Below are 16,027 nucleotides of genomic sequence, written 5' to 3'. Positions count from 1 at the left end.
GGCGCGGCTGCAGCCGATGGGGCGGGGCGGAAGGGCTCCGAGGCCAGGGATGCGATCACAAAGGGGACAGGGGATGAGAGGCACCGGGCCCGGGTCCGGAGCTGTCAGCGCCGCCTCCGGCCTCAGTGCCCAGGAGGGGGATGGGGTGCGCGTAGACTCTCCGCAGCCCAGGCCGACCCAGGAACCCAGAAGCCGCTGCCGCCGCCGCCGCCGCCGCCGGCGCCACGCGCTCGGAGAGCTTGGAGCTTCTTGGCCACCCGGGGACCAGGGGCCCGGGCCGCGGGCCGAGGGGAGCCGGGAGGCGAGAGAGGAGCTCCTGAACTTGGCCCAGCGCCCGCCAGGAGGGCGTTCTCCCCGCCCCCGGAGCCTCGCCCGCCCGGCCCGCCCCGAGCGCGGGGAGATCACCTCCGCCCGTCACCTCCTCCCGGCTTGGCCCAGGTCCACCCGAGGCCCCCTCCCCCGGGCCGCCCCCAAGCACGAAGTTGGCGGGAGCCTATAAAAGCCGGCGACGGAGGGACCTGCGGACACACGGTGCTGGCGCCCCAGCAGCCGCCTCTTAGATCCGCTGCAACTCCTGCCCTGTCCGGACCTGCGGTGCGACCATGTCCCATCACTGGGGATACTGCGAGCACAACGGTGAGTGCAAGCGGCGGGCGGGGCGGGGCGGGGCGGCACGGCGCGGCCCCCGGGGCCCCGGTCCCCGAGTGGGCTGCGGAGCGCCGGCACCTGCTGTTTACTGCGGCCGCCCGGAGCGCCAGAGGCTCAGGTGCGTCCCCGGCGCCCTGCCCCGCCCGCTGCTCCTAGGCGCGGGATGCCCCCAGCGCAGAGCCCGAGGCCACTGTCGAGGAATCCCTGGGTCCCACGGCGGCACGCAGGACCCTGGGAAGTGGGCGCGCAGTCGCAACCGCGGGACCCCCGCGCAGCCCCTCCCGGGTAACAAGCCGGAGACCATCCTCTCCTGACCCAGGAGGAAACTAGGAAGGGTGTAACGAAACATTTTAGTTGTTGATGGCAGAGAAATTAGGGGACCCCCTGCCCCGCACCCCCACTTCATCCTCAGCACCACCTGTGGCTAAGACTCTCAGCACGAACGGTTCCGGTTTTGGGGGGCTGGTTTGAATCCTCTGCACTGATTTCTGAGTTTTCTTTTCATCTCTGGACTTCTAATGTTAGAAGGTCACCAGGAACGCGGCTTTATCAGGGCCACAGATCTGGGTTCTCCAGGGCCAGCAAACGCAAGAGAAAGATGTGTCTGGCGCATCTTTGAGCATCTTTAGAGGTTTGGGGCTTCCCAAGTAATGGGGACCCTGACCATCAAAGGAGGGGTGCCGGGCCTGAGCAGTTGACCCTGTCCTTACATCTAGTACCGAGCATTAGAGGAAGGCATCCTGATCTGCTGGAGTGTCTTAAGGGAGCTTGCAAATCCCAAATCCTGATCACAAACCCAGTGTCAATTGCTCAAGTTCAGTAAAAGGAGCATAAAAATAGCTAATACTTATATGACACTCACTACTTGTTCTAAAAGCTTTACATGTATGGATTCTAATTCTCACACCAACCTCTATAAGCTAGATGTTATTATTACCCCCTAATACAAATGAGAAAGCGAAGGCACAGATTAAAGATTTTCCCAAAGGTTATTCAGCTCTTAAATGGTGCGGCCGAAACGGGAGCCTAGCAGTTTGGCTCCAGAGTCATTGCCCTTTCTAGGGGTCTGGGTGTGCCCTTCCCCACCCTGGGGGGTTCACACGTCTCTTCTCAACCACAGGACCCAAGCATTGGCATAAGGACTTCCCCAACGCCAAGGGAGAACGCCAGTCCCCTGTTGATATTGACACCAAGGCAGTCGTTTATGACCCTCACCTGAAGCCTCTGTCTCTTCGCTATGAGCATGCAACTGCTAAGAGAATTGTCAACAACGGTCACTCTTTCAACGTGGAGTTTGACGACTCCCAGGACAAAGCAGGTCAGTGTTTAAAAAATAACTTGTGCGTTTCAGCCAGTAGCTGTTTTCTCAGCTTAGCAGGGGCAGCAGCAGGACCCCCTTAATACTACCCTCTGATAATCTTCATGAGGTTTCAGTCTCTGAGAAGCAGGCTGATTACTTTGAAGTGACAGGGGCTGTTTCTCCCTGTAAAATTCCTGGTTTCAGTGTAGGGCATTGAATAACTGTGATATGCCTGGGAAAAGTCACAGAAGGCAAGGTTCCCTGGCAATAGGGATCAGTAACGATGAGATCTGCAAAACTTGAACTTTGAAGACTCTTTCTAAAATACTTGCTTTCCAGAATTGATACCTATCCAATAAAAAGCACATCTTCAAGGTACCAGTGAGAAGAGTGATGAAAACCTGATACTTTAAAATCCTAAAATTCTTGGAAACATTGTATTTATGAATATTTTCTCGACATTGGGTTAGTGTGATAAAGGTATATCGAGGTATACACCCAGAAATTCATTCCACAAATGCAGATGTTTTAGAGTTGGTGGACATACCTGGTCCCTTACTGACAAAACCAGTTACCATAATTTATTTGTTGTTGAGCTGTTTACAGAATGCCCTTTGAATGCTTCTTTTTTTCTTGCTTAGAAATAGAAGAACAATCCCCTTCAGATGTAGTAGCAGCCTACTTTGCCCAGTGGTTGATTTCATTGCCAGTGTCCTATTTTCCTGAGTGATTTCCTCTGAAGGGCATTGAGTGAATGGTGCTACAAACACATTATGAGTGGTGGTGTGTGGGAGTGGGGGGAGCACTGGGGCAAAATGAGACAAGATAGAGACAACATTCAATAATGCTGTCAAAATGTTGCAGTAATGATCTACAGTACTCATATATTATATAAATGTAATTATAATCATTAAAATAGAGTTGACTATTCTTTTTCAGTAGCTATCCAATGTATTCAGTAGAGTTTTGAAAAAATTCTTCTTCCTTTCTCCCCTCCTGGGAATGATAGTAACTTAATCTCTCTAAGTTTTTGTTTTCTTAACTATAAAATTGGAGTAGCAGTAGTATCTATTACAAAGGAAGGATTAAGTGGGACAGACATATAAAGCCCAGTGCCTGGCACCTAACAGTTCCTCAATTGCTCTTGTCAGGTTTGCACATCTTTGACTGCCTTTATTAGGCGATGCTACAGCTATTGCACCTTTGATAATATTTATTTTTTAGAACATAACTTTTATCACAGTGTATTTGTTTCATATTTATTTGTTTGTTTGTTTAGGCTGCACTGGGTCTTTGTTGCTGTGTGTGCTTTCTCTAGTTGTGGAGAGTGGGGCCTACTCTTCATTGTGGTGCTTGGGCTTCTTATTGAGGTGACTTTTCTTGTTGCAGAGCACAGGCTCTAGGCACACAGGCTTCAGTAGTTGCAGCATGCGGGCTCAGTAGTTGTGACTCGAGGGCTCTAGAGCACAGACTCAGTAGTTGCAGCACACAGGCTTAGTTGCTCTGCAGCACGTGGGATCTTCCTGGACCAGGGATAGAACTGGTGTCCCCTGCATTGGCAGGCAGATTCTTAACCACTGCACCACCACAGAAGTCCTGATAAGATTTTTGAATTAAGTTTTTAGTTAGCTTTAAAATTATTTCCCATCACTTGGTATTTTAAAAATCTTACTTTTATATTTTCCCAAATATACCACTTATTAAATTAAACTATGTACTGATTTTATATATTACATTATTGCATAGTAATATGTTTTTCATAAATATGTCAAGTTCTGATAGATTTCTACCTGAGCAGTAACTGATGAGAGCTAGCCACCTTTTTCTAACTACTTCTCTTGGTGAATAGCACATATATTATTAAAGCAACTGGCCATGTTTAGATTGTGAAACAGATGGAAACCAAGTGGTTCAGATAGAGGCAAAAACTCATGTCTTTAGAGACAGATACATTAATCACCTAGTTTTTATACAAAAGAAAAAAAATCTTACAAAAACCACATATATGTAACATAAGCTAAGCATCTTGAGGATAGGATGGAGTCCTGGTCCCTCTCCTGCATCCCCAGAGCCCATGCTAGGGATACCTCAAGTAGAAAGACAGAAATAATAGATGCTGACAGTCACTTTGATAAGTACAACAAGGAAGTATTCCAAGGAAATATGGAAAGCAGGTTTGGAGTTGGCCTGAGCAAGTCAGAAAATTTTTGGAGTGAATAAGGTTTATGCTTGAGGGATGAGGCCTGAAGGATTTCAGTGTCTTGGAGGAGACTCCAGGCAAAAGGAAATAGGAAACACAGGGGACTTGAGAGAGCCAGGCAGGAGGTACAGTAAAAACAAGATGAGTGAATGTTAGAAAGACTTGTTCTCCTTTATATGTGAAAGACTCCTTTGTAATTTTGTCCATGTCTCTTCAACATTTGTAGTTGTTTTGATTAAACAAGGAAGCATTTTTTTTCTAGAATACATAATATATTAAATGTTGATGCTAAGGGAAACATCTACAGGACAGAAAAAAGAAAACAAAGTAGAACAAAACCAATCATACCATGCAGAGAAACACCCTTCAGACTTTTTCTTTAAGATCCTAGACTCTCAAGTTAGAACAAATGGTAAAGATAGTGTAGTCAAACCCACTTAAAATAAACATGAAGAAACAGAACACTCAAGAGTTTAAGTTACTTGCTAGTCATCTCCTTCCTAGTTTGTTGGAATGAGACTAAATGGCCATCACTTAAAAATAGAAATTGAATAAGAATCTTAGAATGACAGTCATAGTTAATGTTTAGTGTGTTTTTACCCATACCATGTTTTTAAAGACTGATATACTTTTCTGTTCACTTAAATCTAAAAATAATTTTTCATTTTGGTCACTCAGTTTTTTAAAATCGACTGTTTATCATCTCTTTTTGTTAGGAATTAGTTTCATGGTGTTAACATTTTTAGATTTCCTTTAATTTCTATATTTAAATGTTTCAGTTCATTTACTTCCCCCCCACCCCCTTAGAGAGATTTCAGTCTTCTAGAACTTTTCACAGACTCAGATTTTTAGATGTATCCTAAATGTTATCTTATACTCAAACTTAAATACTTGGGTATAAGGAACTGAACTGGTAGAATTTATTGATATGTTTAAGTTTGAGAGAATTCTTTTTTAAATGTGGAATTAATAGGCTTTAACTAGAAGCTTGGGTTAAAGCTCTCATCAATCTTCCAAATTCCTTTAAAAATAAACCACCTTAAATTAATGAAAAATTATTAATCCTGTGGGATATTTTTTTTAATTATTAAAAAATAACTCTCCCTGCTTGAGATCTTTTATTACACTCTTTATCTAGGAGAAAAGAATGGTAGTCAAATTATTAACTCCTGCTAACTTATTAACTTTTATTAATGAGTTTAAAACTCTCCTGCTTTATTGCAAAGTTAGAGGCAAATATCATTTAAAAACCAATGCTCTAATTATTGGACCAACCCATATACAACTCTCATATCATTTCTGCTTTTAGCAACTGGAATATTTTTATCAGTTTATATTATTTCAAGAAAGAGAAGGAAGGAAGCTGAGTTTACCTGTGCTCATTTCAAGCAGACCTTTGTCTGTATGATATAATGATACAAGAGTCCTGCTTGATTTTCAGGGACTTGCTTTTGAAGCTTTACCATTTTCCTTTCACAAACAATTATAAGTTGAAAGGAAACAAAACAACAAAAAATGGAAGGGCTCGTCCTGCATTCTGTTAATGGTGTGAGCAGATCTTTTGCTTCTATAAAACTGACAAAAGCATTCTAGACGCTGTATTTAATTATGTTCCTGTCAAAGAGTTAAAGCTTTTTTTTCTTCACTCTTGTACAATTGCCATAAACCTGAAACAAAAAACTTCTGTTCCTTTGAATCGTAGTTGTGCTTACACTAGTGAAAGTGATGGCGAAACACTGCATTACTTAGAAAGAAATGGAATGTGAGTGTCTTTTTCTCAGATTTATCTACATTGACATTTATTTTTTTAACCTAGAATTATTGACCACTGTCAAAAACACCAAAACAGATTTAATGAATTTCCAGTTATTTTTAGAGAAGATTATTCACCTGCAAGAAATGTGTTTTTAGTAGACTTAGTCATTTACTTCATTAATAGGAAATCCTTTACATTTTAGTTTTAAACTAAGGATTATTGTGAATAGTTTATTTATATTTTGGATTTAAGGGAGATTATTGACACTCACTAGGTCTTTAGTTTCTAATTTCTATACATCTTATATTAAGTAATAATAAAGCTATCAAGAAGGAAAAAGATTTTAATGTTAAGTTTTTAGTTTTTAATTTGTGTAAGTATCCAATTTATTTCAATATTACTGGAAATAATCTCTTGCTTTTCACAAGTAACATATAAGGTACATAAGTAATATGTATAGGAAGACAGATTATAATATTACATTTAGTGCTTATTTTGTGTTTTATGTATCATATGTATAAGTGATGGAAGATCATGAAAGTTAAAATCTTCTGGAGGAGTCTTGAATAAGACATTGAGTCTTTGAGTAGAAAACCCCATGTACATATCTCTATCACTTGTGGAACATATTTCTGTGGTACAATAGATGACTGACTCTTCAGAGCCCCACTAACATGGCTGGATTTTACAGAGAAAAAAAAATGCAGTCAGCAATTTCTGCGATTCTTTAAAATTATTTTTGCATTAGAAAAACAGGTTTTGTTTTAAACTGGGGTAGTTTATGGCATGGAGCAATCAAATTAAGTAAAAAAATAAGTAGATCTGGATATTGTATAAGTTCCCTGTCTCTAACCTTACCTTTCCTATTTCTCAAATGAAAAATGTATGCCACCTTCATTAGAGTTTCTGGCAATATATTATTATAACAATGTTTTGAGAGGTTTCATTACTAAACTCCATGCTAAGAATTTGCTGAGAAATGACCTATTAGTTGAAGAAGACCAGAAATGCTGCTTTTTGTAGCAATTAAACTTTAAGAATTTAATACCTTTCCTAATTACAGAGGGCTTCTAATCTACATAGCAACACAGTTTTATTTTAACAAGAGCTCAAACAAGTATCTGGGAATAACAGATTAGCCCTGAAAGTGTTTAATCATTGATCCCAGAGCTTTTTTTTTTTTTTTAGTATTAAGAAGCCTTATTTAATAAAAGCCATATGTTCTTTGCCAATTCTAAATCTTTTCTGAAATAAGATCAATTATCTCAGATGCTTACTATGGTTTTATTTAACTAATTTTGCCACTTGGTAGAATTAATGATGTTACAAATGGTTTTTATCATCAGCCAGTTAGTTTTAAAAAGTTATTATAAAGGAATTGGGCTTCCCTGGTGGCTCAGTGGTTAAGAAGCCACCTGCCAATGCAGGGGAAGTGGGTTTGAGCCCTGGTGCGGGAAGATCCCACATGCTGTGGAGCAACTAAGTCCATGTGCCACAACTATTGAGCCTGAGCTCTAGAGCTCCCAAGCCACAACTGTTGAGCCCCAGTGCCGCAACTACTGAAGTGTGCGCACCTAGAGCCCATGCTCCACAAGAGAAGCCACTGCAATAAGAAGCCTGTGCACTGCAATGAAGAGTAGCCCCTGTTCTCCGCAACTACAGAAAGCCTGCGTGCAGCAATTGAAGACCCAATGCAGGCAATTAAAAAAAAAGTTATTATAAAGGAATTAATTTTGGTATCAAATTACTTTGTAAACATGTATTTTGTTTTAAGGGTATATATAATTATGAAAAATGGGAATTCCATCATTTTGGGAAAAGTCTATTTGGGGGTATATGGATAATTCTTTCCTTATTATCAGATTAAAAAAAAACTTTTACAGTAAGTTGTTTTTAAGTTTCAAGAGATGTGATTTTATCAGAATACATCCAAATTCATGTTTCTTAATAGGTCTGTAATGCAACACCATTTGTAACTTGTTCTCTCTCTCTCCCCTTTTTATTCTTTTCTTCTCCTGCCCAATTGTAAGGCAGAGCTGTCAGCCAGAGGTTATATCAGGAGCCACAGAAAGGCCTGATTGCCTAAATATCTTCCAGCCAGCTTTACCTTTTCTTTGAATAGATGAATGGGTGTTGCTACCATCTAAGCATATTTAGGTGAAGTGGAGTGAACAAACTTTATTGTACAGACTTTGTTCCTTGGTTTTACAAAGCCAAAGTTAGTTTGGGCTCATTATTCTGTAGAATTATAAACCAAAGTTAATAAAATACACTTAAAGCAAAAGGTGTTCTAGAGAAAGAAAATTGAAGTGGTAGAACTGAACTAATTTTAAAAGCTTTTACATGTATTGGTTAAGTCCCATTAATACATATAAATTAGGTAAAAGCCTTTTTGGAGGGAATGGGGGAAACAGTGATTTCTAACTATTTTAATCCTCTCTTCAGACACAGCTCGTTAATTATCTACAGATAGACTATAGACTAAGAATGTGATTTCTAGTATGTATTTAAGTATAACAAAGTTACATTAATATCAGAACAGTAGAATCTTGGGATAGTTATTGAAGTTCGAATTTTAAGAAAGCTCTATGCACTGCATCTCACAGATGATCAATCAGTTTGTAGTGAAGTAGTAAATAATTGAAGGTATCCATTTTACAGATGAGCAAATTAAGGTCAGAGAGGCTAAATAGAACATTTTAAGGGTATAAAGCTAATTAGTAGCAGTGACCATCCAAATTCTAAAGAATTTGGGAAGCCTGTGTAAGGAAAATTGATTTTATCCTGTTAAGCTCAAGGGACTGCTTATTGTTTCACAAATTCTGGTTAGAACTGATATCAGAGGTTAGTAAAGCCAGCTGAAGGTCAGTCCCTGGGCCCAGGCAGAGGAGAGGTTCCTGAGCTTGCAGGTGTGCGGCAGACTAGCACCTGCAAGCAGCTGCAGGCACTTCCTCACGGATTCAGAGGAATTCACAGTTCCCCAGACAACCTGAACCTGAACCTATGAGGAGGTCCAAAACAAACCCACAAGAGAAGTGTCACTGTGCTCAGAAAACAGATGGGAAAAGCATCCAAAAAAAAAAACAAAACAAAACACGGTTGAAAGTATTCTGTTAAGCTCTGCAAACTAAATCTGAGTGTAGATTTAATTTTCAGAGAGTGAAAATGTGGGTTCAGGCCTAAATTTAGTACTATAAAATGGGGTTAAAAAGTGTAATATTGAGTAGTATGTGTTTCATGTGCATGTGCATGAGTGTGTGTGTATGTAAGTGTGTGTGTGTGTGTGTTTGTGTGTGTGTATATATATATATTTTTTTAATTTTAGTGCTGGAAGGAGGACCGCTTACTGGCACTTATAGATTGGTTCAGTTTCACTTTCACTGGGGTTCATCTGATGAGCAAGGTTCCGAGCATACTGTGGATAAAAAGAAATATCCTGCAGAGGTAAGATACACTTTTTTTCTTTCAAAAATCTTAATTTTGTAAACTCAACTCAAACTACCTCTTTTACAAAGGACCTTCACATTTGCTTCTTGTAACCTTTATTTATGATATTACGATTAATGCTGCAAAACTTTCTCTAAGACCTCCAAGGACACCATTTGCACAAAGTTAATGAATTCAAATTGGAGGATCCTGTTTCAGTGCAAATCTAGAAATAATCTTTGTCTTTCATCAAAAGTATGCAACTCTTTGTCTTAGAGCTGTTGAAGGAATCACTTGCTATTATGCCAAGTAGTGGACAATTAGAATTAAAATACAAGTTTAGATTTAAAATTATTTACAGTTTCATTTTCTTTAGTAACCTCTAGCTATGCAGAAAAGATCCCTAGCTAGCTGTGTAGGCTTTTATCATGTAAATCATTTGTTGTTTGCGGTTTTGTCTCCTGCTTTAGCTACACTTGGTTCATTGGAACACCAAGTATGGGGAATTTGGAAAAGCATCACAACACCCTGATGGACTGGCTGTTTTGGGTGTTTTCCTGAAGGTTAGTTGATGGCCCAGTTCTTTTCTTCCCCTGTTTTCAAAAAAGATTAACCCGACAGAACACTCATAACAAATAGGACATTCTACAAAGAGCCCAGGAAATGCCTTTGGCTCTGAGGTATTTTCAGGCTTATTTTCTGCGAGTCGCAGCAGAGATGGAGGACAAAAAGACAATTCCAGAAGTATTTCTTAGGTACTGTTTGGATGCAAATGTGAAGGATTTATACATGTGAAATGTGAAATCAGAAAGAGGAATACTTTGGCTGAATACTAGTATTTTTTTTTTTCATTCAACCTTAAGCTAGATAGTGCCATTTTTATGATAGATGATGCTAAATTAAGACCAAGTTTTGGAGGGGTGCAGGACAGTGACTCCATATTGGAGAAGTCAGGCAATAAGAGTAGGACATACAGGTTGAGCTGCCCTCTGGATAGTTATAAACCCAGTGGAGAAAGGTCTGGGCTGCAGATTCATGGTTCTGGAAATCCTTTGTCAAGCTGGAAGCTACAAGAGTATATGAAATCATCCAGAGAAAGCATGGAGAGGGAGAGGATAAAACTGCTCAGTAGGCAGCCCTAAGAAACTGCAAACTGTAGAGAAAGATGCTACTTAAATGACTAAAAAGGAATACAGGAGTCAAGGGAGATTCTGCAGGCTGGAGGGCGGAAGGAAAACCAAAAGAGGGGAGAATTTTTAAAAGGAGGAAAGACAGTAGTGCAAAATCCTACATCAAGCTTAAAGTAAGCACTTGAACAGTACTCTTTGCTTTGGCAGTTGGAGGTCACTGGTGACATCTGAGAGGGTGATTTCAGGGGAACTATAGGAGCAGAGGCCGAAGGAGGTGGTCAGTGAAAGTAGGGAAATCAAACTAAGACTGATGGGTGGTGTGTTGCAAGTGGGGGGGTTTTGGCTTGCTATTTGGAGAAATTTTACCGTAGAGCTGCCCTAATGAAACACTGGTGTAGTGTCAACTGGAAAACATTATCTTGTCCCTCATCTCTTTCTATAGATTGGTAATGCTAAACCAGGCCTCCAGAAAGTCATTGACATGCTGGATTGCATTAAAACAAAGGTACGGTTGAATTTTTTGCCACCTGAATAGGGTACCTATTTTCCATACTCCGCTCATTTTTGAACACTCTTTTGCTCAAATTGAGCAGTCTCTGTTTGATGTGCCATTAAGGAGCAGTTAATAAAGGTAAAATGTTGCTTATATGTTTATCTAACTTATCTTTATCCCAGAGTTGATCCTAATGCTTGTATAATTTTGACTTGTATTTATTTAATCTTGCTTCCCATCATTTGGACATCCATATGCAAGAGTCAGGGAAAATCATGACTGCGAGAAGGCTGAAAGATCATCTGGTCAAATTATCCACTCATTCATACGGCAGATATTTGTTGCGCACTCACTACAGGCAGGTCACTTTGTTAATCCAGGAAATACAGTGGTTAACACAATGAATAAAGTCGTGCTTTGTGGAGACATATTCTACGACCTCTTTTAATTCAAGAGGTCGTAGAATATAAATCTGCTCCACAGCACAGCTGTGCTGAGGTCATCTGCCTGGCTTTATAAAGCTCATTCTCAAGTTGAAGCAGCTTCTATCTTCTGATATGCTCACCTGTTACCCTGAGCTTGACTCCCTTGATTCATAAAGAATAAACCTGACCCTGTAATACTAATTCAAAAAGATATATGCACCCCATATTCACTGAGCGTTATTCACAATAACCAAGACAGAAACAGCCTAAGCATCCAGTAACAAACGGATAAAGAAAATGTGGTATATACATAGGTAGATATGATAGATTCAGCCATAAAAAAGAATGAAATCATGCCATTTGTGACAACATGGATGGACCTTGAGGACATTAGGCTAAGTGAGATAAGTCAGACAAAGAAAGACAAATATCATATGAACTCATATGTGGAATCTAAACAAATAAGCAAACAAAACAAACAAACAAAAAGCCAGCTTAAAAATACAGAGACTAGATTGGTAGTTGCCAGAGGTGGTGTTGGGGGCCAAAATGGGTGAAAGGGGTCAAAAGGTACAAAAATAAATAACTTATAAAGTAAATCATGGAGATGACATAAATAAGTCAAAGTAAATAAGTACTAAGGTGACTATAGTTAATAATACTGTATTGCCTATTTGAAAGTTCCTAAGAGAGTAGATTTAAAAGTTCTTATAAGAAAAGAAAATTCTATAACTATATATGTTGACAGATGTTGACTAGACTTACTGAGGGTGATCATTTTATAACATATTCAAAAATTGAATCATTACCTTGTATTCCTGAAACCATGTCAAGTATACCTCAAAACAAAACCCAAAAAATGAAACGTGCTCTTCCTTACACTCGACCCTATTCCTGATCAGCCTTTCACCCACCCCCAGCCTAGTTCTCTTTAGTCCATTTTAACTAGTCTTACACGACAGTTGTCTCTTTGCAGCAACCTTGTCGCTCTTCCAGTAACTTTTTCCGTTGCTTCTGTTGCTCTAAAAGCATGCTGTCTAGAACTGAGTGTAGTTCTTTAGTTCTGACCACACCATCAAATACGATAGCAAGACCTCCTCATCAAGGATACTACATATTTTCTGTTACTGAAACCTAAAGTTGCATCATTTCAGTGGCAGCAATTTCACTTTAAATACTGGCTATGAGCAGTTAATGACAATGAAAAATATAAGGGATTATTTTAGAGGACAAGATGAGAAAATGGACAGGTGAAATTAATCGTCAGGGTTCTCTTGCTCATATCTGCCAGTCTAAATTTCTGTGTCAAATGTCTTCTGTTGATTTCTTTTATTCTGTTTTCTGGTGAGCATGGAACTTCTCTTTAAAAAAAAATGAAAGTTTTGTGGCTGCCAGAGGGAAATAGTTCTGGTTCCTATTCTCCTGCCTTCCCCCTACTCTGATGTTGTGACATTTTTAACCTGTGTCTTTATTTGCCTTGTTCCAGGGTAAGAGTGCCAGCTTCACTAACTTTGATCCTTGTGGCCTCCTTCCTGAGTGCTTCGACTACTGGACCTACCTGGGCTCACTGACCACGCCTCCTCTCCTGGAAAGCGTGACCTGGATTGTGCTCAAAGAACCCATCTCTGTTAGCAGTGAGCAGGTCCGTCTGCTAAAGTGAGGTGGAGCCTTTAGTCCAGGCAGAAGGACTTGGCCTTTGCAGTCAGACACACCTGGGCTTTAATCCTCCTTTAATCCTGCTGCTTCTAGCTGTGCAACTAGTGCCGACAACAGTGCTTAGCAGATAACCATCACTCAATAAGCATTTGCTGTTATTAACCATAACTTTAGGCAGTTTTTTCTTTTTCACTCTAAAATTGGGTAACATTGAGGATTAGATGAGAAAGATATCTGTCACCTAAGTAATGCTTTTTTGTAAGCTATGAGGAAACTGAAGCGTGGAACAGAGATTTTCTATTCAAGGGTGCATAGGTGTGTGTGATAATTCCAGCCTACTGCTCACTCACCTAAGAGCTTACTTCAGTTTATTTATGTTAGGATACATTTCTGGATTCTGACAAAGGTGAGCTTTATCCCTTGGAGAAAGTATGTCTATTAAAAGTCATTCCAGGTTGCTTTAGCAGCTTAGACTGGACACACATTTCGTATACAGTGTAGTTTGTGCTGTTTGAGTGATCAGTGCACTGCAGTCACGATGGTTGTTCATGTTACAGTAGTTGGCTTACTTGAAGTTGACTTCCTAGGGGGTGAAGGAGGGAATATTATTTGACCAAAGATATCAGGTTCAAGGCTATTGATTCATGGGCAGCTACGTTACCTCCCAAACCATCCTTCTTCATTTAGATCAAGTCATGCTTAGGGAAAGGGAAGTTCCACTGTGCGAGAACAACCTCAGAGAAGGAGGAAACTGGTTGAGGGCTGCCTGTGTCACATCACTATGGTGGGAACTGTCACAAATTTAAAAGGGAATCAAAATTAACCAATGGTAAGGATTTGAAATCCCAGCTTGGACAGCTTCATTCCTGTGTTTCTATAAATTTAAGCAGAGATGGCAGCCATCATTTGGCCCCAGAGCTTGCAGATCCCAGATCACTTCATTGAATTGCACAGATGCTGTTTATCTTCCCTGGGGCAAAAAACAAAACCTTAATTTGGATCTAGAATTGTTATTATTGCTTTACACCTCAGAAGTATTTTATAGGCTTTTGATGTTTGATTATAGAATTAAAAGAGGAAAATACAAGCTCACTGAAAATTTCCTTTCAAATGACAGCAAGATTTTATAGGTATTTTATAGAAACTGATTTGTTATATAAAAGTATATATGTGTAATCTGTAAGTGATTATATATCTATTGGGAATAAAATTGAATTTTGAACATTGCAATATGAGACTGTGAATATTGGAGAATGTATTTCAAGATTTAACACAAGCACATTATTGAATGCTCTTGTGAAACTTTAATTTTTAATTTTTTCATCTTTGATTTTGTCTTTTAGATGTCGAAATTCCGTACCCTTAGATTCAATGCGGAGGGTGAACCTGAACAACTGATGGTGGATAACTGGCGCCCGACTCAGCCACTGAAAAACAGACACATCAGAGCTTCCTGCAAATAAGATGGTCCCAGAGCCAGGGTCCAATGAAGAATCTTTGGGTTTCTCTTTAGCTAAGCATAAGTCTGCCTTGGTGAATTGGACCCTGGCTGCTTTGCATTTGGTTTTCTAGACACTGCATCTCTCACCTGATGTGCTTACTACTAAAATATGAAAACTGAGACCAATTGTCATGCTTGACAGAATTGCTGTGACTGGTGCTTTGCTTATGGTAGTAGGTTTTCTATTACAGAGAATATACAATAAAGAGTAGGAGAAATTTTGACTTTGTTCACAGCATGTGGGGTAAGAAGCACTCACAATTGTTCACTAAAATGTTATTTTTAAAACATAAGAAATTAGGGTGATTGAGTGCAAATCATATAATGAAATAAATCGAGCTGTGTAATATAAATCAGGTAAAATAGACATGATCCCATGTAATGTAAATCAGATAAAATAAATGTTTGTGATTCCAAGATGGTATATTAAAGAAAAATTTTTAATTCTTATAAATTTGTAGCAATGTTATCTTAAATATGAATTATGTTGTAATTTAGTGACTTTTGCACTATAGAGATCTAAATGAAATATTATCTGTAAAAATTGTTATAGCTGTGATACAGAGTATATTTCCATTCAAATAATATATCATAACAATGAATACTGTATTTTAGATATATTCTCTAATAAAATCTGGAATTCTATTTTGGGTTATTTTATTTTATGCTGGGTAGTGGGTAACAGTAGAGGAGCACATGTGTACTTTTATAATTCATATTAATTCACTATAAGTAACAAGCCATTATAATTGACTTACTCATAATTGAAGGAGTCTCCATAAAAGGAAAAAACCCTGAAGGTCGTTTATTATTTGCCAAGCACTGTTTTAAGTGCTTTCTGAACACTCGCTCATGTGATCTCTATGAGGTAGATCCTGCAAAGGAGAGAGGAAGTGGTGACATGAACAGCTGGGGGGGGGGGTGGGGAGGAGGCAGGAGGGGAAGACGGCCTGATTCATCAACATATGCTCATTGGAAATAAGCCATTTTATTCAAAAAGGGAATCCAAGTGGTACCTGGAAGTAAAAGAGTCATTTGAATCTTAGGAAGGTAAATTATACCTATTACAGGTAGGAAGAATAGTGAATAGATGAAATATCAGTTTCCCACTATGGCTGTTTTGGATTTAGCTCCGTGCCCAGACCATGGATGTTTGGCTAATGAGTTATTCTAGGAAGCCAAGTTTAGCATGTAACTCAGCTTCCACACTTTGAGGAGGGAAAAAGAATTCTTTGTTCCCATAGATAGAAAACTCAACTCAGTCTTACCTGCCTTCCTAAAGAATTAAGCTGAGTTTTCTATAGAAGAAAGCTTTGGAGTTGGATGATTTGTTTTGAATTCCAGCTTTCCTCAACCCCTCTGATCCTGGGTGTAAAAAGAGGATAAGACCCAGGATATTCATAATCATATGAGGTAACATCTGGTGTATAAGAAGTAGTCAAAAATAGTGCATTTTAAATGTGTATATGTGTGTGTGTGTGTGTGAATCTGT

General features: G+C 39.5%; 1 protein-coding gene across 1 annotated transcript; it reads left to right on the top strand.

Moving 5' to 3' along the window:
- The first annotated feature begins 375 nt into the window (after positions 1–375).
- CA2 (carbonic anhydrase 2) lies at positions 376–15,180 on the top strand. The gene is made up of 7 exons (XM_057736384.1): positions 376–636; positions 1,769–1,966; positions 9,230–9,348; positions 9,801–9,893; positions 10,903–10,965; positions 12,865–13,020; positions 14,378–15,180. Exons 1-7 carry the CDS (start codon positions 603–605, stop codon positions 14,495–14,497), a joined length of 783 nt encoding a protein of 260 aa, XP_057592367.1. The 5' UTR covers positions 376–602; the 3' UTR covers positions 14,498–15,180.
- Positions 15,181–16,027: the final 847 nt, after the last annotated feature.

The sequence above is a fragment of the Hippopotamus amphibius genome, chromosome 5 (genome assembly GCF_030028045.1).
Source record: "Hippopotamus amphibius kiboko isolate mHipAmp2 chromosome 5, mHipAmp2.hap2, whole genome shotgun sequence".
Classification (NCBI taxonomy): Eukaryota; Metazoa; Chordata; class Mammalia; order Artiodactyla; family Hippopotamidae; genus Hippopotamus; species Hippopotamus amphibius.
The sequence above is the reverse complement of the archived record's forward strand: the minus strand, read 5'-3'. Positions and strand labels throughout refer to the sequence as shown.

Excerpts from the sequence above, each read along its gene's own strand:
- CA2 (XM_057736384.1), top strand. The coding sequence starts at position 603 with ATGTCCCATCACTGGGGATACTGCGAGCACAACG. Across the intron at positions 637-1,768 it reads GGGATACTGCGAGCACAACG|GACCCAAGCATTGGCATAAG; the intron begins GTGAGTGCAAGC and ends TCTCAACCACAG. Across the intron at positions 10,966-12,864 it reads TGGATTGCATTAAAACAAAG|GGTAAGAGTGCCAGCTTCAC; the intron begins GTACGGTTGAAT and ends GCCTTGTTCCAG.